This window comes from Tenebrio molitor, chromosome 4 (genome assembly GCF_963966145.1).
Source record: "Tenebrio molitor chromosome 4, icTenMoli1.1, whole genome shotgun sequence".
Taxonomy (NCBI): Eukaryota; Metazoa; Arthropoda; class Insecta; order Coleoptera; family Tenebrionidae; genus Tenebrio; species Tenebrio molitor.
The window spans coordinates 17,067,271-17,095,242 of record NC_091049.1 but is presented as its reverse complement, the minus strand read 5'-3'; the positions used below and the strand labels follow the sequence as shown (position 1 = coordinate 17,095,242).

Here is a 27,972-nt window from a genome sequence, read left to right as displayed (position 1 = left end):
TTACAAATAAAACCAAAAAGACTTTATTTGCGAAAAAAGTTTTCACACAACTGTTTAACTGCAATTATATTTTTCTGCTTTTCGTCTTGACAATACTTATTTTTCTGCACCAACATGGTGCATAGAAAATATTCACAGCTCTACAGACTTTTTAAAAAATAGTTCACAAAAAACAAAACTACCAATTAAAAATATCTGTACAGCTTTAAATATTCAAATTTAATTAAAAAAAATTAACATAATTTTGATCTTATAGAGAACAAAAGGTATAATTTTGTTACCGTTATAAATTTTTTTTTTTTGAAAATGCTTAGCGTCGAAACTAAGTCTCAAACTTTTGAGGTGCCAAAGACTGCATAGTAAAATCGCACATGATGAAAAAACACAAAAATTTACATTTAAGGCACCTATTAAAGTAAGGACGACGTGCGTCTCTGGTCCATTTTCAAATCAATAGCTGAACCGAGACCACGTGCCCGAGATTTAAAAATTTTCAGTAACAAAGTTACAGTGAAAAATTGCTGCAAACAATTGAGAAAAATGATAAATCATTACGATGAACCTGCTTCGAAATGGAATGAATCATTGCTTTAATGAGATGCATCAACAACCACGTGACAATCGACTATTGTTTTCCGAAAAAAAAAAGAATATAAAAATGCGTTCGTGGAAAGAAATGCTTGAATTTACCAATAAAACTAACCTCATATCTTACGACAAATATCGAAGAGACAGTTGAGAGTCAGTCAACAAGACAACATATAACAAATAATAATTAAAAAAAAAAAAAAACAATAAAATTTTGTGAGAACCAACAAAATTGCTAAAACAACCTTACAGACGACAGAAATAGAAGCGAACTTCCCATAAATTATGTTTTTGATTTTTGTTTGTTTTTAATTGAAAAATTCTAAACGTTACTTCATTTAGACAAATTAATTATACAAAAGAAATTAGCTAAGTCACTATACATCTCTCTGTCAAACAAAATCTCATTCAATCTTACCTACTTAAATGATGACGTCATGACGGACCATTATCAATATACAAGCTTGAGAAATTTCAAATAAACTATAAATCACAATCTAGATTTATAAATTGAACCTTGAAGAAATAATCACAACTGGTACAACATATGTAGTCATTAAAAAATCTAGACGGGGCCGTTTTCAGATAAGTAACTTTAGTTCGGCTCCCTGTGTACGAGCCCGATTATTCTTCAAGGTTGGCACTGTGTAAAGCCAGAGCTACTTCGTTTGATTTGTTATAGATCAAACAAAAATAAATTGAGAAGTCAATATAACAATAATAATAATATAAAGTACATCGTTTTTTTTTTAAATAAAAATCAATAAATATAACAACTAGTAAGGCTGTAAAATGTATACATAAATCAAAGCTTTGTATATTAAAAATAGTCGCAAAACTATGAGTGTAGAAACAAAAAGTTTTTAAGAGTAACCGATTGATTTACTGTCCATTCGCGCTGTAAATAGATCTATCAGTCTAAATAAAAAGTTGGTAATGATTGCACCATTCCAATATTGAAGGTTAGGTTTTCCTCTATTCGAACCAGCAACGAAAAACATAACCTTACTAGTGACAACATAAAAACGTTACCAACATTAAAAAAAATATATCCTAACACGCCAGACAGTAAACCATTTTTTTTTTCAATTAATTTCTTTTACTTATTGATTATAGGTAAACTGTTTAATACCTAAAATGTCAAACGGGAGGAAAAAAGATCAACTGACTCCGATTAATTGAAAAAAACCGACGTCTGTAACAGTTATTTGAACGAGGGATAGGTCTTACCAACCAAACATAAAAATAAAAAAAAAAATTACCATCAACGTTTCCGGGAACAGGAAGGATTAGGATAGGTACGGGATGGAGGCCAATGACAATTACCTAAGACGCAACACCTGGATTACCGCTAAGGAGCTGGTCCATGCTGCTGGGCTTGCGGATGCTGAGGGGGTAACATGACGGGGATGTGATGCTGAGGAGGCGGGGGCTGCTGAAGGTACTGCATGTTTTGCATCATGTGCGGCTGGGGCAAGATGTGCATGATAGGCGGGAACTGATGGTGACTCTGAGGGGGTGGAGCCGCTTGATACTGTTGCGGGGGCGCTTGGGGACCTTGTCCCTGCGTGTACTGAGGCGGTTGAGCTGGACTCGGAGTATTCGATGGATTCGGGGGCAGGTATTGGATCTGAGGCGGGGTGTCGTACATCCGTAGAGCGTGCATTTGGGGGTAGCCTTGAGGATTGATGCCCGGCGGGTAGACGAACTGTTGGAGTGGAGGCGCTAGTAAAGGTTGTCCGGTGGCGGCGGCCACTTGCATTTGACTCGTGACGTCGGTGCGCATCTGTCCCATGGGAACTAGAAAAGCGGAAGTCGTGTCAAGATACAAAGCACAACTCTAGTTCCACAAATAAAATTAAATTCAGTTGGTGACTCACTTTTTCTCATCCGGCTGCTTTGCGGCTGTGGCTGATACTGCGGTTGACTGGTCATCATGTATCCGAGGGGCATCATAACTGGCATGTGAGCTTGACCCACGGGACCACTGACAGTAGCCGGAATATAAGGACTGTGACTCGGGGTTTGGGGGGTGTGAGGTCTACTCGCTGAAGGAGTACTCGGCGATCTTTCCAAATAAAATCACAAATTAATTTACTACATAGATCATATCGTCTGTGACACTTACCTTGGTTGAAACGGTTTAGCTGCTGGATTTAACACGAATTCTTTGGCGTTGGGATTCAACGTCGACTTTTTAAAATTATTGGTGACCTTCTCCACGGAGTCCTGTTGTGGCGATATCGACTGTTGCGGTTGTTGAGGCGGCGTCGCCTGTTGTGGCGGCGGTTTGGACTGTTGATTCAGCGCCTGAGGCGCCGCTATCTGTTCCATAGGCACTTGTCCTTGCAGAGCTGGAGGTGGTGGTTGTTCGCTAGGCGGCACTGGCGGCGGCAACTTGAAATCTTGCGAAAAGCCGTGCAGTTCTTTGATCGTCTCGTCGCGAGGATGTCGTGGGTGATTCATAGCCTCCTGCTGAGGCGGCGGCAGCTTGGCCGGTTGCTCCTAAAACGAACAACATTTTATAACACTATCACAGTGACAATTAACAGTTGCACTCGAGTGTAATGCTATCCACAATCACTCGACGACTGCAAGAACAAAACAGGAAAGTGAGGTTATGTTGTACAACACAAGATCTGAAAAGTTACTAGCATTACCCGTTTTCCCCCAGAAAATCCTATTCGTACGTCTGTTTTCAATTAATTACCTGTTGGTAGGCTTGTGGAGGCACATTCGGAGGATTATTCCCGGGATACACCGCTCTCGGAGGTCTCTGCTGCATCGGCTTTGCCTCCCCGTTCATTTGGGCCTTGTTCTGATTCATCGGCGGACCTTGTCTCTGCATCGTCTGATTATTATAACCGTGGGGTGGGGTATGTGAATGGGGTCTACCATGGTTAGGTATGGGATGTTGCGGCACGTTAATCGAGGGTGGAGGCAGGTGAGGCGGTGGAGGATTGGCCGCGTTGTGCATCGGATGGACGTTGTTAGGGACCGCCGCTGGTGGCGCATGGGGTGAGGGATGGTTGGGATAAGTCATAGGTGGTGGGGCCCCCGTGCCCTTCGGCGATGGAGTCGTTTGGGTGCTGCCTTGCGAAGGTGGTGGCGTGCTGCGCACCAATTTGCCTGAATTCTGATTCTTTCGTTTCGCGGGAGGTATGTATTTGTCGTTGGGTTCCTGCTGGTTGGGACGCACAACGGCCGCAAAGACAGTTTCTTCGTCGCCATTTTCCAATTCCAGACGGGCCTTGTATTGCGGCTGGTTTTCGATTTCGCTCGCTATTTGGTTGGCTTTCGCCTCCGCCTCCCTAAAAATTACAAAAAATAATATAAGCGTATTACTTCATCTCTCTATGTCTCATTGTTCGGATGCTTTTGATTAATAACAACTTTAAACCTGTTTACACAGCTATTAGTCCAAGCGTAAACGTACACAGTCCATTGTATTATTACAGGTTCTTAATGTAATAACGTACTATTAAAAGTAGTTTGAAAAAGAAAGAAGACAATGGAAACGCAGTATGTTAATCAGGTAACTAACGACAAGAATAATTCGGGGGAAAATGTAGGCAGCCCACTGTACAATTGAAAGCATAAGATGCCACGTTTTGGGATGATTTATTACGTCTCAATTTCTTACAGCAAGCTACACTTTTCTAAATAACGAAAGGAATAATTTCGTTATCCGTTATATGTTTATACTTTCTATGTTAATAATTAATTCCATTTTATCTTTCGAAAACGAATCACCTTTTTTAATTCGACAATTGGAATTTTGTATCTACTTTTGTATACAGTATGTCCCCGGATTGAGTTTACAAGAGGGAAAAAAAATTATTTTTGATTTTACGTAAAAACTTCAGAGGAATAACATTTTTTGCTTCATCTGAAACCCCCATTTCCGTTATTTAAATCTCAGTATTGATACACTGAATTCTTAAATTAACATTTTTTGTTCAAATTTGAACTTAGAATTAATTTTTATGTTATAAATTTTATTACAATTGGCCTGGTTTTTTGACAAACAACTTATTACTGTTGCAAAATGTTGTCTTTAGAACAAAGAAATTATTTAATCCAATGTTGGACCGGTTTTTGTCACATAATTACAAAATTTAATGAAAAATTTCCCAACAGTTATGTATCAGGCATGGGTGTTGAGAAGCTTAAACTTCGATACAGGGTTGAATGATGTACAGAAAACGGCGCATAGTTAATAGAATAGATTTATATTTAATTATCATTTGATTTTTTCAAAAAAAAAGGAAAATATTTTTTCTGCATTTTCTTTGATTTTAATGTTAAGTCTTCCTCTGTGTTGAAAAAGATTTTTTAATAACAGAAATGGGGGTTTCAGATGAAGCAAAAAATGTTATTCCTCTAAAGTTTTTGCGTAAAATCAAAAATAATTTTTTTTCCCTCTTGTAAACTCAATCCGGGGACATACTGTATATGTACATATTCCAAAAAAAAAAACAAATATCGCGAATTGTAATATAATGTGGAACTGGCGTTGAATTTGGTATACACGTAGTTATCTGTTACGTTTAGTTGAGAATTTCGACTTTATCCAGAGTTCAGTATGTCAAGATTTTATTTTTAGTAACATTTTCAATTGTTCTTGCTCTTTCCTCAGGCAGTGTAAGCAAATTTTATTTACACAATAAATTCATTTCCTATTAATCCATCTGGCAGCTGCTAAAAACTGCTTTTGCGTATCAATAAACAATCTTTATTTTAACAACTATTCCCGTCTGAGTTTCACATAAATTTATTGCATTCTTTTCATTTTGAATACCATACTCGAAAAGTTTTGGTAAAACTATTAATAAATTTGAAGAATGTTATTAGAAAATGTCTTTCACAATATTAACTGTAGACGTCTTTAACTTCGTTTCGCAAATTTTTCCACATTACTTGCTCTAAGCAAGTTAACATGCAAAAATGTATGTTTTATTTCTCCATTTTTGACTTCAAGTTTTTCTAGTAAATTCATTCATGTACATCACTGCGAAAGTAAATTTATTAGAAAAATATTTTAAAACAATAGTCATGTTTTTTAAAATAGATTTTAATGGATTTGCCAGGTAGGAAACGTTAAACGAGCCACGTAGCGGCGAGTTCAGGAACAAATGGTGCTTGAAGGACCTTCTGCAACTAATCTTTTATAATATCTTTTCTATTTTGCCGCTTTATACCATTTTATAAATAAAAAAATAAAAATTTTAAATGTAGGGAATTTTGCGGTGGTTGGTGACATTTTTTATGTGGCATAATTTTAGCCGGCTGTGAAAAAAATTAATTGAAAACGTCAGATTTTTTTTTATTTTCGCATTTGATGTTTGAAAATTAATGCTGAAGAAAGATAATCACTAACGCCGTCGCAAATTAGGCAAATTGCACAAAAGACGTTAGAAAATTTACTGCGGGAGAAGTCCAAATCCCAGAATGAAAATTAAACGTTTTGTTCATTGTTATTTATTAATTTGCTTTGTTCTCTGCGAGATTTATTTTTTGACGTCTGTCAGTTGACACTTCACGCTACCAACATCAATACAGTAAATTTTACTATAATTTGTTTCAAAATCAAAAATCCACCAACACTGCATTCTACATCGAAAATACAACCGACAACGTCGCCAACTTTTGTTTTTAGTGTGTTTGCAAGTGTCGGAAAAAGTGGGGTTATGAACGAAAACTGTTGACAGTTGTTTCGGTCGTAGTTCATCGTGTTTTGTTTATTCTCATTTTATTTTTCACTCGAAACGTGTGATATGATAGCTACCACCCTTTTGTACATAATAATTATTTTTTTGTTCGACACTGTCAGAATTTGAGAATTTTCTCCTATGTGAACGGATTTTGATAAATTTGACAACTTGTCAAAACGAAACGTCAAGCTAATTTTAAAGATTTTCAGCGATTTGGAGCCTTTGGGGGACTCGTCGAACAAAAAAACGTTGTATTCAACTCGTTCTTGTGTAATTTGAGCTTTTTTGGCACTCGTGGACACGCGAACTCGTTAAATAAACTACTATTGTGTTACGTAAATAAACTCAACAGTTCGATGTCAAATTTTGGCGGAACATTGGGCCAACCCAAAAAAAATGAAAGTTATTCTAGGGATTTCTTTGTTTCTGCCAACATAATTCAACAGGTGGTGGATTTTTGATTTTGAAACAAATTATAGTCTATTCTAACACGCCAACGACCTATTAAAGCACTCAAATGACGTCATTTGGGTGCTAGAATAGACTTTTTGTAATTTGCCTCCATTTTGATTCTCTAATAGGCATATTAACGAACGCGACGTCATCATCTGGGATGTCCTTATAGCCATTATTTCACGGAACATTTTACGAGAATTTTTAGGTTGGCATAGCTTGATTCGTCATGCGTGTCAGTTTAAATTACAAAATGTGCAAAGAATTATTTATCAGGATTTATCAGGCAACAAATTCGAGACCGTATTTTTGGCAATTTCACGTATTTCAGCGGGCGTACATGAAAGATTATCTTCCATATTCGTGTTTTGTGACAGAATTTGGATAAAACAAAAGGCGACTTTGAAGACTTGATCAAATTTTCACTTATAAAATTAAGACATTACCAACCGCCACAAAAATCCCTAAATCGAGGAAAGTAAACATTTTTGTTTAAAAACGGCTTAAGGCTCTCTATCAGTACCGAAAATGTATACGAGAAAACACCCATTTTTTACCGATAAATAACATCTTTAATCTTCAATTCTAAAGGGAGATGGATATTTATACAGGATGACAAAGGTGTTTTCTATGTCAGGACAGGTTAATTATTTTTAAATTTTGATCCGAACGCCTTAAAAAACACAATAATTGAAAAACTTTTCATACATTTTTCTCCAAACCTATTTCTTTGCCAATCTTCAGACTTACACCAAAATGACGAGCATCTTCTTGCGAACTAGGTAGGTGTGTGTTTACTTTTTTAGTAAATGGAATATAATTCTCTCTATTTAAAAATAATGAATGGAAGCAACGTAACTTTTGCATCGAAAAATTCCTCTTCGAGGGGTGATTTATAAGCCCTCATAATTTATATTGCCCCCCTGGAGAGCGGTCGGACTCGCCGCCTCGCTACTGCTTTAAATAGACACAGACCTAGGTACCAATTCTGTTTGCCGATTTTGTCTACAAATACTTCGACTGCGTCTTTAAAATTTAATTTCATACTGTCCGGTAGATGTTCGATTACATTATCAATAGAGCATTAAGCATTAAAAATCGGTAAAATAGGCAGGGAAAAAGGCATTAAAAATTCGAAGATAAACATTGACAATTAAATGTTGCTATAAGTATTATTGTTTCAGTGATTCACTGTACATTATAGAAAAAAAAACATTATTTACAACAATCAAATACATTTTCTCAAAATTCACTGATTTTTGACAGATCTTACAAAAAAACAACACGAAAGCATCACTTGAAAAAATAAGACTTCTAAAGTTCCGCACAAATTTATTTAATTTGTCGGTAACTTTCGACATTATGTCAGAAACGATTCTTATTGTAAAAAAATTGAAAGTGAACGAATATCACAGAAAGAAAGTAATTTCCAGGTAAAACGAGATAAAAGCAGAAAGGGGGATTTAAGTTACACTGTGGATTATAGGAAAACTCGAGTCAGGTAATGTAGATACCATAATGGGATAGGATTTTCTATGAACTGTAGGTAAAGTTAGTTCGTTGCTGCTATGTATTCCATGAAAAACAAAATTTATGTCAAAATTGGCAGTTATATAAGCCAAATGGGCTTTTTTTAGGAAATGATCAATTTGAGTCCGGTAGGTGAGTTACAACAGGGAAGCAATACTTACCAGACTGTTTTATTTTTATAAATCAAATCTGACAGTGAAAAGTTAAAAAGTCAAAAAATATTCGGTCATTGTTGTAACATAACATATTTAGCCGTGACAACCAAAAACAAGATAGTGGAACGTATTGATATGAAAATACAGGGTGTTTCTGAAATAAGTACATTAATTTTAACTGGTAATAGAACTCATCAAAAGGAACAACTTTTCTCTCTGCCATTTTGGCGAAAAACGTTGCGTAGTGGCTTAGGAAAGATTTTCCTAAAACCGTTCATATCTCCAAAACTAAGCTATATACCTAAAAACGTGAAACAACCAGATTCTTACGAAGTGGATTTTTTGCTATACGGGTAGATTTCTTTGAATTTCGATTTCTGCGTTAAAACACGTTTTCTGGATGAAAATGGACATTTTTTTCATATTAGCGCTGATCTCAATTAGCCATTGCAGTATTTAGTGGCGTAGGGCTATTTTAGTGAAAAATCTCTCCAATTTTTTTTTGGAATTAAACATCGTTTTTCGGCAAAATGGTAGATAGAAAAGTTGTTCCTTTTGACGAGTTCTATTACCAGTTAAAATTAATGTACTTATTTCTGTTACACGTTGTATGTAACTTGTGTTTCAACCTATGTTTATTGGCGCGTGGAGTTCCAGTATCGACATACAATTTCGGATTCATGGATAACTTGATTACAAATTAATTTGATCGCTCTTTATAAGATCACAAAATTCCAAATATATAATTCTTCTCGGAAGTTTTCCTAATCTGCCGTGTCCAAATTACCTGCCCCCTGGCTGTTTCGGCTAGCTAAAGGATCATTATTGGACGACACCGTTATTCATCCCCATTTCAGGTACAATCTTGAATATAAATTTGCTGTGTTTGTTTATACATATTTCTATTTATTTTGACTGCGTCCTAGTGACTAGAAGTTGAGTTATTATCCGAGTGCGTTTTAAAAATGGGTGTCCATGGTAAGAATAAGATTTCTACAAACGGTTACCGGAAAAGTATAAAACGTAGAATGAAGGCAATACGTAATAAGAGGTAAATATAATGAATATAATTTCTTTTTCAATTTTACTCTGTCTTACTTTTCGCAACTGTACGACACTTGCAATTTGCAGCTATGTTATTTATTACAATTATGTTATTGTTACATGTTATTCTTATGCTTTTTTAGATCAAACAGTACTTTTCAATTGTTTCATTGCCAACAGACTCAGTCATTGTTGATCACGCTGTACAAAAGACAAAAACAAATAAGAATTAGTTAATTACTTTAATTTAAGCAGTAAAAAAACGTAACAGTGCTTTTGAAATCAACAATGCCGAAACGGACAACAAAACTAAAAAATTATAATCAAGGTTCGCGCAGGGCAAGCAACAATATCATATGCGTAAGATTACTACTGGCGGGAATTAATTTGCACTGTGTTGTTTTGGAACTCGTAATGTAAAGTAGGTACGGTGTTTACCTGCATGTCACTATTTACAAAACATAATTACAGAGCCAAAAATAATGTATATTTATTTAATTATGAAAATAAACTGATTTATAATTTCAAATTTTTTTATTTTCTTACTTATAAATTTAAATCATATTCTGGGGAATCCGACGGAAATTTCGTAAAGCGGCTCGGGATTTAGAAACAGGGCAGAGTAGCAGGTAGTCTCCTTTGGGCGAAGTGCTCCTCTTCACACTAGGAGGTAACAAATACTAATCCCCTCATTATTAGCACTGCATGGTAGTGCCTGTCGTAAAACGGTCAGCAGGTGTTGTATGGTTGGTTGTATAGTTACGAAATAGATATTTTCGTTGGGTGATGGGCACCCTTAAAAAGGGCAAATTACAAAAAATAGTATAAAAAACTCGTTTCATAAGACCTTGAAGCACTCATTCTTTAAAATAACTCGTGGCTACGCCACTCGTTTTTTAATCTTGAATTCGTGCTTCAAGACTGGTCTTATGAAACTTGTCTTTTAATATACTATTTTGTAATTTGCCTCCATTTTGATTCTCTAATAGACATATTAACGAACGCGACGTCATCATCTGGGATGTCCTTATAGCCATTATTTCACGGAACATTTTACGAAAATTTTTAGGTTGGCACAGCTTGATCCGTCATGCGTGTCAGTTTAAATTACAAAATGTGCAAAGAATTATTTATCAGAATTTATCAGGCAACAAATTCGCGACCGTATTTTTGGCAATTTCACGTATTTCAGCGGGCATACATGAAAGATTATCTTTCATATTCGTGTTTTGTGACAAAATTTGGATGAAACAAAAGGCGACTTTGAAGACTTTCACTTTTAAAATTAAGACATTACCAACCGCCACAAAAATCGCTAAATCGAGGAAAGTTTTTGTTTAAACACGGCTCAAAAAGGGCAAATTACAAAAAATAGTTTAAAAAACTCGTTTCATAAGGCCATGAAGCACTCATTCTTTAAAATAATTCGTGGCTAAGCCACTCGTTTTTTAATCTTGAATTCGTGCTTCAAGACTGGTCTTATGAAACTTGTCTTTTAATATACTAATTCTAAACGCAAAATAGAAAAACATAATTACTATGTAGGTTGGTAAAATCAACCGCAAGTCCTGAGGGTTAGACCCCCTCCCATAGACTTATCTGTCATCTTTTAGTTGTGTTCTCGTGTTATGGGTTGCATATTTACGATACATGCAGTTATCAAACGCCAAAGAGCTTTTGCCTGGAGTTACGTGTATATGACATCGTGTTGTCGTTTGAGATGTGAAAGCTACGCTTAAAGTCTATTCACGATGAAAGTGAATAAGGGGTGATTTATTTTTATCATGTTGGATAAAATGACTCAATTTTACTTACAGTAAATTCATTTTTGTAATGACGAACTAAAGTTACTAAATTTAGTAACTTTTGTCATGTAAACACACATTTTTACGGCGAATTTGGGCTTTTAAAAAGTTAGGTTATGGGTCACGTCATTTGCTTCTACAATTTTGTACGTTTCCATTATCTCCATGAATAATTTCTTTTATTTTGTTGAAAGCCTTTAAAATGTGCTGCTTCGTCTGCTTGCTTATTGATGCTCTACTCCGTTTTGGAAACCCATTCATTTTGGCAGCGACAATAATAATAATAATTCAAAAAGGTATATTATTATACTCATGTCACATCGTGAGGAAGTTCCTTAACATTGACACAGAACATAATACACAACAAAGTCAAAATGCGGAGGCGAGACGCCGGTAATTATGTTGATAAGCACTGCACTATTACTTGATAGTAATATCCGTAATAGTGTATGTACTCCGGCAAAATTGCCGTGCCGCCGGGTGGAGGTGGGATACGAAAAAAAGGAAGAAAATATCTATGACAATTTAAATCTTTGCCAACTGTCTATTTTTAGTTATTTTGTAAAAAAAATCTAACAAAAAAAAAGTTCCAGCTAGTTCGTCATTACAAAAATTAATTTACTATAGTCTGTCTCAATTCTAAATTTCCACTACCTGTTGAATTATGTTCGCAAAATAAAAATATTTCTAAATTGTTGTTACAATCAAAGTTGGCAATATAATTATTTTAGAACCATGATTCGAAAACAACATAATTTACTTGACACTAAAATGAAAAATACTCTAGTAAAATGTTTCGAAGAGATAAAGCGGCTGGCATCATTCTTTTCCTTTATTCTAATCTACAATCTTGAGTTGTAAAAACGGAAATTGACAGGTACAGAGAACGATAACCTCACAAATCCAACCTAAACCTGAGGCATTTTTCACCAAACAGTGTTGCCGGTTGTATTTCTAACGTAGAATGCAGTGTTGGTGGTAATTTAGAATTGAGACAGACTTTTATCTAATCTACATACGTTGTCATGAATACAAAAACAGAAACGATTCCAGCTGTTATTGAGGAAAATTGTATTTATCAGTATTCCAAGCAGTAAAAGAAGCACATTCTTCTATTTATTAAATTCCATTTTATGAGTCACCGTAACGCCTTGATAATTTGTTGTACCGCGTGATCAAGAATGACTGAATCTGTTGGTAACAATGAAACTGTAACTGTAATCTAAACACATTTGCGGTTGTCAGCTTGGACAGTGTTGACATGCAAATTCGAAATTTACCATCGAAGGTTCATTTTTGTAATTGCATAAACACAACCGACATAACCTAATTTTTTTAATGTCGTATCCTGTGAAAACATCCATCCAGTCAGTGCCAATTACAAGACAAAAAAATACCAATATTTTTCAATTGTTTCATTGACGACAGACTCAGTCGTCTCAGTCATTGTTGATCACGCTGTATTTAAACTAAATTTGTAACCTTCTACCTTCAATTGCCTTGAAGGCAGCACTGCTTTACAATTATTCTTGTTTCTAGCGTTATCGCTTTTTTTTCTTTTTAACAATTTTAATGCTACAAAAAGTTTTCACTAGTTTTCCACTTCCAAAATCACGAAGATGCAACATGTAGTAACTAACTAACTACCGCGTGGGAATAACTGGTTCATTTGAAAATAAAGTAATTTAATTTTTTGGCTCTGTAATTATGTTTTGTAAATAGTGACATGCAGCTATCCAACATAATGCGATTTAGCAATGCTCTCATCCAACGTGAACGATGTTTACCTGCATGTTACTATTTACAAAACATAATTACAGAGCCAAAAAATTTAATTATATGACCTTGAAATTGTCAACTCAACGTGAACAACGTATACTGTGCATTGTAGCTATTTCCGTTTGGTTTATTGTCATTATTGACAGCTGACATAAATTTCAACTTTAAATGTCTTGGTTTTTGTAAACTTTTATTGATAAAATGGTTTTCTCCTTGGGGCATGACATAAAAGTCACCAGTTTTATTACCAAATTCAACAGTAATTGTTGCTCACGGTCACGCGGTACCTACAGTACACTAGGTTAATTTTCACGAAAAAGTTAAATAAGTCACTATAAAAGATGAGAATTTTAGACCAATTTCTTGTAAACTAGATATAAAGAATAATCGAAGTTGACGGTTTCCGGGTGATGTTTTGAAGATATGAGAGAGATATGTCAGCATCTGCACTTTGACGGACGCGGCATCACCCGGAAACCATCAACTTCAAGGACAACGACCGCGAAAGGCTGCATTCTCTCTCAAAACAAATAATAAATACTTGCCACCGAGAACTATTACCGACCTACTTTTAAAGTCGTCAATGAATCTGCGACCGGACTTTTGTTTTCACCGCTAATCAATCTTCCCATTAATTTCCTTTAAATACGACATTCCATCAGCTCTTGCGTTTCCAAAATTCGTTTTCGCTCAACATTCATACATGTCGTTACCAATTTTGTTACTTGATAGTGTCGTTTTATTGTTCGAGTAACTATATGAGAGGTTCCATTAACTAACCTGTAATCGGCCGAATCGACCGTCCTCAAAGGCACCGTGTATCCCTTCAGCGACTGATCAAAAGTACTCGTAACGCCGTATTCTTGTTCATTCTTCCTAAACATATCGTTTGCGTCCCAACCGTTCGCGTTTTCCAGTTCCAGGGGCGTATTGTCGCTGCCGCCGTTTAAACCTGACGAAGGATCCCACGGTTCCAGTTCCTTCTCTTCCGACTTGTTACTGTTGCCATTCAGCCTTGCCGATATTGCAGTGTCCGTTTGAAACGTGTCCTTGGTCGGATACTCCAAGTCGACGTCTCTCGCTTCCATCGTCGATATGTCACCCGATTTGAATATCAACTTGTCGACGAAGCTCTCGGCCAGCAAGGTCTGGGATGCGGTATTCGGGTTGTCGACTTTTGCCGCCACCTCTAGCACGACATCGAAATTGCTTGAAAATGTTTTGAATACGCCTGGAACAACGTTTTCTTGAAACCTTCCCCGGAAAAAAATATTAGAATATGTAAACGGTACCTTCCCATACCACACCGGAGGCGGTTTTAATTCGCACTACATTTCCGATTTGTAGAGTTGCTGAATGCATAAAGTGTGCATTGTTATACACGCCTTCCGCTAGAACAGATCTAGCCCTAGGGTTCCTGAAATACGACACAGCACATAAATTTAAGCAAATAAAAGTTTTACACAGTATTTCCCACAACACCACTTTTTTAGATTAATTCACATTTCCAAAATTACCACAAAAATATTTGTTTAATTATTTTTCGATAAAAAATAAAGAAACACCGTTCCAGTTGTTTTGGCATAATGGAAGGCCATGATTTATTGTTTTAACGTTGGACACACTGTTTGATTGCCGTCACCAAAGTGCCTGACATGCGGACATAACATGTTGCTGAATTTCCCGCGATGTCTATTGCAAACTAGTAAAACTGACGCTATTTATAACCTCAAACTTAGAAAAATATAACCTAATTCAACAAACATCTTTACTAGCAATTTAAACGCAAAATTTCTATGGCCTGCCATTATGCCAAAACAACGTGAATGCTTGAAGACTTTTATGGCAGTTTAATGCAGTTAGTTTCCAACGGATTAGAAACGAAACTTGTAAAGCAGCCGAAAATTTGAATTAAAAAAGCTTCCAGTGAATATCACTGTCTTCTCCAAAACTACAGACAATTAAAGACAATAAATAGAATAAATAAACAGTATACTTTTGAAAGCTATAAACATTTTGCTTATTTCTTTTTTTTTGTCCAAATTTAGTTTTGTTCCTGCTACAATTAAATAGTATTAAAGAAATACAGGGTCTCTATAAATGATTGTCTGGTCAAGCCAGCCTTGGAAAAAAATTTTACTGTTCCGCTTTTTTGAAACCGATGCCAAATTCTAATTCGTTTTCACGGTCACTTCTGACATTAGTGAATGACGTTTCGTTTGCGCTTGTCAGTCGAGTTTTGGTTCCTTATATTCGTTTTATCACAGTTAATCACAGTTAATATACACCAAAAATCTGTATTTTTCAATAAAAATTGCATGTACGTCCGCTTTTACAGGTAAATACACTGGCAAAATTTGTGAGGTTATGCTTTAATGTTTTATTTTAGCTTTATTTTCTTTACAATGGTTTATTCTGTTGAACAGAACACGTTCATTGTTTTTTACTTTCGAAATGGAAGGTTTAGTAATGGGGAATTATCTGTTTGTAAAAATGAATTCCAGCAAAATATCTGAACAACATTCAAGATGATTGTTAACTCACATTAAGCGAATTGTGAACAGATTTTTAACAATCAGAACAATTAACAAGGGTAAATCATTAGGACGACCACCAGTATCTGATGAAATACTCGAGGATTTGAAAGAAATGGTGGAAAAGTCTCTACAGATATCCATAGCCTGTTTATCTCAACAATCTGGTGTACCACGAAGCACTTGTCACAAAATCATTAAAAATAGGCTACAACTGCATCATAATAAAATTAGTGTTGTACAAGAACTCCAACCTGCAGATTATCAAAGTTGTGTTTAATAATGTAATCAGTTTGAAAATCACCTCAATTTCATAATTTGGAGTGCTGAGAATCCACACCAATTTGTAGACTCCTTTACATGTTTTGAAAATTGGTGTGTGGAACTGTGGATAGCAGTGTTGCTGTACCCTTAACTAAGAAATGCTGCAAAATATTTTTGAAAATAAATGAAGAATTGTGTTTAGAAGTTAATGGGGGACATTTTCAATCTATTTTATAAAAAAATACCTATTTGTTATCATTATTTAGTGTTGTAAATTATGTTGTTGAATACATTTGATTTTATTGAAAAACTAGTAAGGCTTATTTGTTATGAAAAACACTGTTATTTATATTGGAAGAAAAAATGGGAGTCAATACCATATTCGACAATTCAGTCTAGGTCGCATTTACCACTAGCATAAAACAAGAAATGTGAAAGCACTAAAGCAGACAAAAAGGCAGTATCAAGTATTGTATTGTGGTATACGGGGACAAGGTGTTCTCAATATTTACGAGTATCTGTTTGGATTTGTTCTCATACCAATTCCTGTACAGTGTGTGGCGGTACGATGGGGGCAATAATTGTTCCCGTGTTGGTGTTGATATTAAATAATAAATACATTAATGTTAGCAAGAGTAAAGCACAGTTGAAACTTGTCTCTGCTTAAAAGCCAACAACCTAACCTGAAAATGTGACATTCATTATTTGCCGAACAAAGCGGCACATTCAAAATTTGACAAGTTTCCATGGCTGGCTGGACCCGACAATCATTTATAGAGACCCTGTACAACTTAGTGGAAAAGCACCATTCCAGTTGTTGAATAAAAGATATATGTACATAAAATCTGCTCGCTTTTTTCAACGCTTGAGGCAAAAACTTCTGATGATTCATAATATTATTTATTTATTCTATCATTCTCAAATACATACATTGGAAAGAGAAAGCGCAACTTCAAGTGTCAAAGTATTTTAAAGATCATTTTTGTTGTTCGTCATTTCTGCTTCAATATAAAAAACAAAGAATGTGCTGTTACTTATACCTATTTTAATAAAATATGAATATGCAGCTATACCATCTGCATAAAAATCTAAATATCACTACAATCGCCAGCTGATTGTGCAACGAATACAATGATAGTACAAGGTTAAAAATTTTGAAGAAGTATCAGATCTTTGCTCCATTCGCATAAGTTATTTACCTTCTGAATGGTGAAGTAAAAATATAGTTGCTGATTTTGCACCCTTTGTAAATGTGAAATTTGGGTTGATGAAAATATTTGGCCAATCACTGATTACAAGTAGCAAAGATGACTGATTATTAAAATTTGTGAGGAAACTGACCGCATGAGAAACAACGAATTGGGAATGCATACAGTCGCGGCGCAGGAGGGGAGAGAGAAGACAATTCACACATTACAAATGATAACAGGAATCAAATGCTATAATATTTGAGGTCTTTTTATCCTCTATTCAATAGTGAAATCAATGTTTTAAATTTATCGATTAAAATAAATAAAGATATCAGCACATTTCGACATCATCGACAAGTTCAAGGCGAGTGAACAGGAAATTAGGTAAATTAGACTAAACTCGGTACAGGTTGCAAAGACACACTTGTCATTTGCAACAGCACTTTTATGGCATTAGTCATTTGAAATTACTTTAAAACTGTACTTATATGGAAAATATTCAACCCAAACTATGATTTTCTGCTCCCTTTGTGCCTTTATTTGGTTCAGAAATATGAAAAAAATGCTGTTGCAAATGACAACTGTGTCTTTGCAACCTGTACCGAGTTTACACATTATACCATGTGAGCAACAAGTACTCATTGAGTTGGCAATAAATTCTGGTGATTTTTGGTGCCTTTTATGTCATGTTCCAACGAGAAAACCATTTTATTAATAAAAGATTGCAAAAACCAAGACGTTTCTAATTTGAAATGTATACCAGCTGTCAATAATGTCAATAAAACAAACCGAAATAGGTACTATTGGGAGCACGGAATTTCGGGCAGACTTGAAATTTGACTGATATTTAATGTGAAATAGGCTTTTGGTGCTAGACGTATTAATAACCTAATTTTAATATCAACTATTGTCTCATATCATTTTCCAAATTGCATTCATCAATTCTGAAAAGCTGCAAGTGCTTAGATGTGATTTTCTGAGAACTAAACCGTCTTTTTTATTAAACTTTGGAAATCAATAACTAAAATGTAAAATAATTGTGCATAATTGTGACAGTTTATTTTGATGTTCCGTCAAAATTAATTATTATGACATTTATGACAATAAAGCTAAGACTACATTGGGTTTTAGATGAGTTTTATCGTCAGCATGATTAACCCTATTAAAAAATTAGTAAAAATTAAGAAACTTTAGGGTTACATTCCCTTGATATAAGACTTCAAATGTGTGTAATCAATTTTCACTTATCATTAAATTCAGATCCATAAAATTTAAAAAATCGATTTTGAGCAAAAAAATGTTTTTTCCGTACACGCTCATAATTCACAATTAATTCAAAGAACACATTTACGAAATTCGCATCAAAAGAAAATTATTCGTTTTTGAATTATTCCAATTTTAACATTAAGAGCGAAAAATGACCAAGATTTACAACTGCAGTGTCATAAATAAATATCTCATTGTTGGGAACATCTGTTGACCACTTTTCTAGTAATTCTTAAGTCCCTAAAGGGTATCATAAATAACCTACGGCAACTTCTTTTGTGGAACTGACCGCCCAATTTAATAATAAATCATAGTTAAATTTTAGGCTTTAATATCAAATTCCATTTATTTCAAAAACCGGTGATGTTTTCATGATTTCAATGACACCAAATTTTTCCTGAATGTTTGAAAGGACTCTCAGTGAAAAATTATGTAAATTAATGTAGCAGTTATTGAAAATCTTTACCTGTTTTATTAAAAATTTTGAAATTTTTACAGACTGTTCTAGAGTTATACACAATCATTCCTGAATTTTTTGAGAATTTTAAATTGATTAGAAGTGGATGTTTTCGCACTGACGATAAAACTCATCTCACCCGGTACAATTCAGTTTGAAAATTTTATGTAAATTTTTTTTTTGCCAACTGAAACAGTTATTGTTGCTCACCCTGTATTTATTTGACAGCTGCTCTCATTTAAAATTCTTAAGTTTGACCCCCCCTTGCGCCGCCACTGGGAGAAATGTATGATGTATGCCAAAAGATGGCCATTTAGAAACACAAACTGACCAGTACTTTTATAAACAATTTACATTTTTTTCCAATCCAGTCTCTGTATTGCTTTCTCCAAGACTATAATTAGTTTCAATAATGGCAAAAAGATTAATCATGCGGAAAATACAACACATAGTGTACGCAATGCCTTCATCAAGTACGTAACCCATCAAGTTAGGTGACACGCAACATTCTGATCCAAAGGTTGTCTCGACGTCAGACTGTTGCGTGTTATCCATCTCGATGGATCAAATCCTTGACGTCGACTGGACCTATACCTATTTTGAACTTAAGAACAGTAACGACAGTAACATTTAAGAGAAAATTTTCACTAAATGTAGGTAATTAAACTCCAAGGAGCTGGGTGGTTAGTCATTTGGACAATTCTTAAGCAGTGAATCCTTCTCTGAAATATCACTTAAGACTACTTCAGTTTGATGAATCATTTAGATTCTACATAGTAAAACTATACCAGTGGATGTAAAGAGCGTTCGCAAAAATTTGTGGTTCAACGGCCTAGTGCTTGCTTTGTTTTTCGTTAAAGTATGGCGTAGCTTCATCAACTGTCAGGTCATAATTGTCAAACGTCTTTTATTCAGCGAACAAGCAGTGGTGTGAATCTTTTTTTTTGCAAAAAAAAAGTGATTTTTAGAAGTAACAAACGGATTTAATTTACAATAAAATAATGATCAAAGTGAGGTTATGTATCTAAAGGATACGTTAACGAACAATCAGGAAATAATTCACGAATTTAATTTCAAAGCAGCAAGAAACAAGGAGTTTTTTCACTTCAAAGGTCGTGGTTAAAGCATTCCAACATAACAGTATTCTTTATCTTGTTGAATATGTGTTGAGTGGTCTTAGGGAAATTTTCAGCCGTAAAGTGAATTTAGGGATTTTTGAAATTTCCCATGGAAAAGTGTGTTGGTAGTTTTGCCTCGCATTTGACATTTAGTTGTTACTGCGTCGACTCAAAATTGTGAATTTGATTAAGTTTGAATTTAAAATAGATAAAAAAATGCCACGTCAAGTAATAAATAATAATAAACAATTGGCAAAACGTTGTCATGTTGGTTATGAACCAATCATTCTCATGATAATACGATTTGTCACACTGAGTGTCAACATTTATTTAATGTAACTGAGCCAGCGCCCTGACTAGCGAGAATGTATTTCAAATTCGAAAAAGATTTCTCCTGATTTCTCATTAAATTTGTTTTGAAAATGAATTCACGGAAGACAGGTACGGGAAGTGAAGTGAACATAACCTTAACTATGATTTGGTCCATATGCGCACATCGTCGCCTTAAAGTGTTAACCTGCTAAGTCCACTTTTATGTAAAAATGAGTTTTTATCATCAACATACAAATTGTATTAAACTCTTTGGATTCGTTAAACAGTTAAGTCCGATTTTGCCTCTGAAAACTGAAATATTGCATGATGTGTATACCAGCTAAGTCCGGCCGCCTTGTTTTACCGCGTAAAACAGCCAAGTCCTTGGCAACCATGCATTTTGCCTCGAAAATCTAGACGTCACAGGAACGCGCCGCGGGTTTGTGTGAAATACTGTCAGTTTTTACCATTCTTTGTGGTCATTTAACTGTTGTGTTAAAGGTAAGTCTACTTTTGGAATTATTGAATAATTGTTGTCAAGTTTAATTGTGAATTGTGCCAATAAATTAGGGTTAAAATCATGTTTATTTTCACAAAGGGACTTGTCAGTATTTCCGCTTTATTATTTTTGAATAACTGGAATATAGCAGCTTTTCACCAACTTACTGCCTATTTTAATAAAGTTTCTTGTCTAATTATTATTAATCCAGAAATTTGTGTAGTTGATGAGTTTCGCGAAATATTTTTGATTAATGATAAAAATTGAGCCTGTTTAGTACTTAGTCCTGAATTAAGGTTTTTAATTCCAGATGTCACGTGCTAAACGAATGTTAGAAATGGTAACCAAACCAACAAGAAACGCTCACAACTTTGAAGAAAATGAACAAGTGCATGTAACTGAATATAATAATTTTAACGAAAACATAAAATTGAATGCAGATGAAGCTGTTACGATAATTCAATCCACGGGGGAAGCAAACGAATCAAACAATAATCTTGAAGTTGTCCAAAACGTCGAAATAAATTTTGTAGACTTTCTGCCCACCCGTAGCGATTTTGACTTCCAAGATGTTCAAACACAGCATGTTCCATTATTAAATGATATCATAATAGAGCTTCCTTGTCAAGTGAACTACCCTGAAGGACAAGAACAATCCCAAATTTATCCTATAGAATCAACGATGTCAGAAATATCTGATGGTAGCGAAATCAATAAGAATTTGGTTCCATATTCGGACACGGATTCGATTTCATCTTCAGATGGATATCCAAAAAAAAGTAAAAAACGTAAAAAACGCTTCCAAGTTCAGGAGTCAACATGGTGTAGCGAGAAAAACAAAAAACTAAGAGAAAGTGGTAAACGTTATTGTGGTAGAACGAAACAAGATGGAAAATGGTGCTATGACAAGCCTAAAGAGCCGCGGGTTATGAAACCAAGATGCAAATGTAAATCAAAACAACGAGGTATTATGAAATGTTCTTTAATCAATGAACACGAAAGACAGCGTATTTTTAAGTCATTTTGGCAAATGTCATGGGGCGAAAAAAAAGTTGTTATTAATAATCAGGTTAAATCCGTACCAACTAAAAGGCACCGAAACCGAAAACAAGAAAACGAAACAAAAAGAGGACAATCCTTAGAATATTTTCTACGAGTACAAGAAGAATGTCTCAGGGTCTGCCGGACCATGTTCATTAATACTCTCGTGATTGGACGATGGACAATTCTTCACTGGAAGAGTTCTTTCGGGACACGTACTCCAAGTATACTACGCCAGTCAACTAGTGGAATGGAACCTTTCAAAGATCGTCACGAGTGCCTGTTCCAATTTTTAGATACTTTACCAGTTATGGAGTCACACTATTGTAGATCAACATCTCAAAAAAAATATCTTCTGGCTGAATGGCAATCCCGGCAGAGTGTTTACGAATTTTATGTCAAAGACTGGTGCAAAGCAAAAAAACAAGAGCCTCTTTCGATAGCATCGTTCTCTAAAGCTTTTGATGAAAAAAACTTTGCACTTTTCCGCCCTAAAAAAGATGAATGTGAGAAGTGTGTTAGCTATAGAATGGGGCAAGTTTTGGAAGATGAATTTAATAGGCACGTACAAAGGAAAATGGAGGCAAGGGAAGAAAAGGAAAAGGATAAAAAGGAGCGAAAATACGTTTTTACAGCAGACTTACAAGCTGTGTTAATGGCTCCAAAATCAAAAGTTTCCACACTATACTACAAAACAAAGCTTCAAGTACACAATCTGTGTTTCTACAACTTGGTGAATTCCAATGCTTATTGTTTTGTGTGGAATGAGTGTGAAGGAGGCCTTGGTGCTGAGGAATTTTCAAGTATTTGGATGTATTTTATTGAACAGAAGATATTACTCAACATGCCAGCAGATACTGATGAAAGGAGCACTATTATAATGTACACAGATGGTTGCGGGTACCAAAATCGAAACGCTCTTATGGCCAATGTGTTATTAAACGTAGCAGTTGCTCATAACATAGTAATAGAACAAAAATACCTTGAACCTGGCCACACACAGATGGAAGTCGACTCGGTTCACGCGACAATCGAACGAAATCTCAAAGATAAAATTATTAATCTACCAGCGGATTATGTACCTATATGTCAGAAGGCAAGAAAGAAACCTGCACCCTACCAAGTAAAATACTTGACGCATGATTTTTTTTTAAATTTTGACCCAATTCAGCGTTATAAAACAATCCGTCCAGGAAGAGGTAAAGGTGATTTGAAAGTCACAGACATTCGTGCTTTGAGGTACACACCTGAAGGTGAAATTTATTACAAAGCCAGCTTCGTTGATGAATGGAAAAGAATTCCTCAACGGAAAAACACCAAAATTAAGACACATTCTTGGGAACAACTGAAGCAGCTATACACAGAAAGACGTAAAATAACCGCTAAAAAATATGAAGACTTTCAAGCAATTAAGAAAACTTTGCCAGTAGACTACCACAAATTTTATGATGATCTTCCCCATGAATAGAAATGTAATCTTTCTTTTTTTCATACTTAACCTATCTAGAATATTAATAAAGTTACTTGGCGTATAAAATACCTAGGGCGTGTTTCATTGCACCAAAACTGCTAAGTCCAATATTAAACCAATTTAAAATATTGATAAACTGTTATCTCCAAAAAAATACTAAAAAATACAATTATAATCATAATTTTTATCATTTTTAGTACTAGAATTAATTTTATGCTGGTAATGCATAATTTAAAATAAATTTTATTAATTGTTGTCAACAATAATTGTTGCAAAATCGTTTTTTGCCTCTCCTGTAAAATTGGATAAAATGGACTAAGCAGGTTAACACTTTAAGGCGACGACATTTTAGGGTGGTACAGTGTTTTTTTACTTAATTTTGACAGACACTTGTTTATTAAAAAAAAATTCACTATAAGATAGTGAATATCGTCGTCTAAATTTTCTCTTTAATTGACAAATCCTAATGTTAACAATTAATGCAATACTATAGGTAGTTATTATTATCAGACAGAATGCTTGACGATGATTCTGAGTCCGAATGACAGCGATGGCAGTTAAAAGCGACCCATGGCTTGCTTGATCGCATCGACCACTCACCAAGATAAAGAATAGTGTATAAAAAAGGGTGAGACAAAACTGTCAAAAAGAACAAAAATAGCCTACTTAAACACAAATTGTTTGAACACTTATTCGGATATTACAATACGTTGTTGAATGCCTACTCGTAGGTATTATTTTTCAACTGAATAAAGTAAATAATAATCAAAACACAAATTTTGCAATTACAGCTGTCTCGAAGTAAAAAGTCCGTAGACATCTGTTGCTCAGTGTAATGAAGACAAACATGTTCAAAAAAAATATATATGGTCAAGCGGCCTAGTGTTTGCTTTTACTTCCGTTAACGTATGGTTTAGCTTCATCAGCTGTCAAGTACTACGTGAAACAGGAAGTGAAGGACGAAAGAGTGGAAATGGACGACTATCTACATGTATTTCAGAAACCGTTGCGAAAATACAGGTTATTATAAATGATTGTAGTCCAAGTAGGCGTAAAAACTGAATGTAAAATTTATGGTTGCCGCTCCATATAAAAAACATCAAAATGATTTGTGAATAAGTGAGTACTCACACACATGAGTTAAATTGGATGCAAAACAACTCAATATTTTTGGAATTGTTTGCAAAACAACTGTATTTTTGGATTCAATCGTTAATTTAAAAAAAAAAATAAAACAAAATGCTCATTCACCTAAAAAATGACACTGACAGCGACAAAAATCGACAGTTCACATGAAAGCGGCAAAAATTTCATAACATGGGCATGGCCTGCTTCGACTACAATCATTTATAATAACCCTGTACTTCAATTTATCAGTTATCACAACAAATGAACATATGATCGAAGTGAGGTTAGGTATCAGAAGGATTGAAAGATTATCAACTAAAAAGATAATCTACATTTGGAAAACCACGACCTGTTTGACCACAAATTGATTTGAACAATCGTTGCAATATAATGAACAAAAGAAAACGTGAAACGTGCCATGTGACAAAATAAATTGTCACTTGTCAATTTTGACATTTATGTGAATTACAAATGGTTTTTCATTGAAAAGTCACAAACTTAATAACTTTTGTCAGTCATATTTGTAGTCCTTAAAACACCAGCAGGAATTGTTGTAAAATTTTTACGAAATCAATTAATACAATTCTTTTTTCCATGTGAGACAAATTTCTTGGTAAGCATTGTATAAAAAAAAAATCAAGTAAACGTACAAATTATAATAAAAATAATCAAAAATATCAGAACAAAGAGAAATATTTTCAACACCTCAATTGCCTAGATAATTCTAAATAGAGAAAGTTTGTCCGTGATAAGAAAACAAAGTTAAGATTTCGTACAACAATTTACTAATCCGTATTCAAAATTGATACGGACATAGGAAAAGGATCCATAAAAGGGATTTCCGCAGTGGAAAGGTATTCGCTACAAGAATTTCCGTTCTGCCTAACAGTTTCTAGAGCCAATACTGTTTAAGGCAAAGTTAAAAAGAAATAAAAAGATACATACACAATTTATCTCCGGGGAATGTTACAGATTTCTGAACACATGATAAGAAAATGTTGTTCGCTTACCATTTTCGCGAATGTTTCCGAGTCAATCACGAAAGAAACAATTGAATTATCAAACGCGATTTTATCGTGGTGTTTTATTACAACATGACCACATGTTAACTTTCGTATAAAACTGCAAATAAAACTTATCTTGACACAACACCAAGTTTTTATTTGAGAACGCTTTTACAATTGATACAAAAAATAGCTAGGCACCCTTGAAGAATAAAAATGATGTAATAACTATCGACATTATTCAGCAACTTAAAGTAATTAAATAATTAATATGACAAACCCGATAACGATAACAAAATTATTTGAGTCATTCCTCAACCACATGAAAACCACATTTTTGCAACCCGGACAAAGATAATAAACATCTTGAAAGATGTAATAACCACACACTGTATACGAAAAAAATGACGAGACTGTGAGCTTTTTCCCTCGCCTCTCGTTCATTCTGTCGTGTTTACGGAAGCAGTCCCGAATAAGAAAAAGCCAAGTTTAAAATGCATTCGCTGTTTTACGAGACGTCACCCTTGCCTCTCTAAAAATCTACTTTCCTTCAACCGATAAAAACGCGAGACTGTTGGAAACGCAAATGCAAAAATCCTCGAATATATTACGGGATTTTCGCGTTGCAGCACACTCTTATTGCATCCACAGATACGAAACTATCTTGCAGCCGTAGCGCAATCGATCGATAACCCATTAAAAACTGCAAAAATCCAGAACGCTGATAATCCAAAACCAATTAACTTCAAAATTTGGATAATATGATCTGAGATTACGTTTAATTTTCTGCCTCGATTTATTCGACTTAGGCCCATATTCACCAACACCAGTTAAAGTTAACTGTAGGTTAAAATATACGAAAATATTGTTGTAACAATAGGTAACTAAGGTAACGAAACATTTTAACCTACAGTTAACGTTAACTGGCGTTGGTGAATACGGCCGTTAGACTAGTCGGCCGAAAGACCAGACAATAATAAATCTATGAGGAAAAACGAGCGAGAATAATTAATTTTATATCAAAACAGAAGCTGTTAAAAATTTAATTCTGATAAGAGAAGATGATAACTTTTAATTGTTAGTACTTTCATTCACTCTTTATGTTACCTAACAAGGATAAAAGTATAGATAAAGTCATTTACTCAAATATTATTCAAGGGCAAATACACTGCTCATTAAACTTTAAATTTTAGAAAAAAAATTACACAAAATCAAACAAATAATTTTTGCTTGATTTGCACAACAATCTTCCAGTTTCCGACAATTACATGTATTATTTAAATCCAATTAATTAATCAATTAAATACAACTTTTCACTGCCTGACCCTCACAACTTTAATTAACATAACGCACGTCATTTGTTACATTGTAGTTGCTTAATTGATAAAAATTTTATCCATAGACCATGTTTAAAGTTGTGCCATGAGGTCAGACATACAGACAACTTGAGAATAAAAAAATCTAATTGTTAACAGTAATTGATTAGTTTCATGCAGAAAAGTAATGAAGAGTTGACAAAATAACGTAATAAATGTGGACATATATAAATAAAAAATGAGTGGTGGGACTGTGTGAGTGTAACTCTTAATGAGACTTCTTTTAATTACATCTATGAATTGTAAAATTGAAACATTACTCTGCATTTACACACCTATAAATTACAATGCTGTAATAACACAAACAATAAGAAAATAAACAAATAAAAAAATATGACTGTGATAAAAATGATTAAAGAGATGTGTGAATGATATGAGTCAATATCTTAGTTTCAGGCCCCATTAACAACATGAACTGCATTAAAAGCAAGGACAATGAACTTCTAGGCCAATGATATATTTATTGTTTTAACAAGATACCAATTCTGTGGCGAACATTTGGGAGATAAAGTGATGATTCATGTTTCTAGTAGCAGCGAAACTATTTGAAAACAAAATGAACCCTGGTAACTTTAAAAGTTTCAATTACAAAACAACCAGTAGCACATGGTTCAAATTCACAACAAATGAGGTTTTCAGTTGCAGAATCTGCTTCAATCCACGTTTCTGAACATTCTAGTTTGTAAATTTACACTTCGCAGGGCATTTAAAAGATTTGTGGAAACTGTTCGAGAACAGGTCTCGATGTATATTTTAATTTGAGACCGAAACGGATTGAGTCGAGAAACTGGGGCCCTCTTTGTTTGTTGTACTAACCTTACAGGCCCTCCTCTGTTTTTCCTCTTGTTGTTCATCTCACCGTTACCGTGATGGCCGGTATGGTCCTTATTTCTCGTCGGTACCGGAATTTTGGAGTCCTTCCTTGTACAACTGCTCGAAAAAAAATATACACGAGGTACGTGATCGACCCTCAGACAACAAAGCTCCACACTCTCGCCGAAGACACCTACAAGCGCACAAAATGGCTCAGTGACGTAATCGCAACTTGCAAAACTTCTTCGACATACCTTTTCACATTCGTGGCAGACGGCACCGTGGGTAGCGTCCCGGACAGAGTTCAGCTCGGACCTGGTGGATGGGTGCTTTTAAAAAATTGATTCCTTCGATAACAAACAATTATAACACAGCATTTGCACGAAGTGTTGTCTGTCAGACTGACATGGACAAACTGCGCTTGCGCGCCA

General features: G+C 34.7%; 1 protein-coding gene and 1 long non-coding RNA gene across 2 annotated transcripts; one reads left to right on the top strand and one right to left on the bottom strand.

Moving 5' to 3' along the window:
- On the bottom strand, positions 1 to 27,963 carry Atx2 (Ataxin 2). Its single transcript, XM_069043532.1, has 8 exons — positions 27,796 to 27,963; positions 27,545 to 27,734; positions 14,361 to 14,485; positions 13,849 to 14,299; positions 3,299 to 3,899; positions 2,717 to 3,093; positions 2,469 to 2,656; positions 1 to 2,388 (listed from the first exon to the last, which is right to left on the bottom strand). Exons 2-8 carry the CDS (start codon positions 27,580 to 27,582, stop codon positions 1,940 to 1,942), a joined length of 2,229 nt encoding a protein of 742 aa, XP_068899633.1. The 5' UTR covers positions 27,583 to 27,734; positions 27,796 to 27,963; the 3' UTR covers positions 1 to 1,939.
- On the top strand, positions 20,400 to 23,289 carry LOC138127487 (uncharacterized). The gene is made up of 2 exons (XR_011158235.1): positions 20,400 to 20,710; positions 21,019 to 23,289. It is a non-coding gene; the product is annotated as an uncharacterized lncRNA (long non-coding RNA).
- Positions 27,964 to 27,972: the final 9 nt, after the last annotated feature.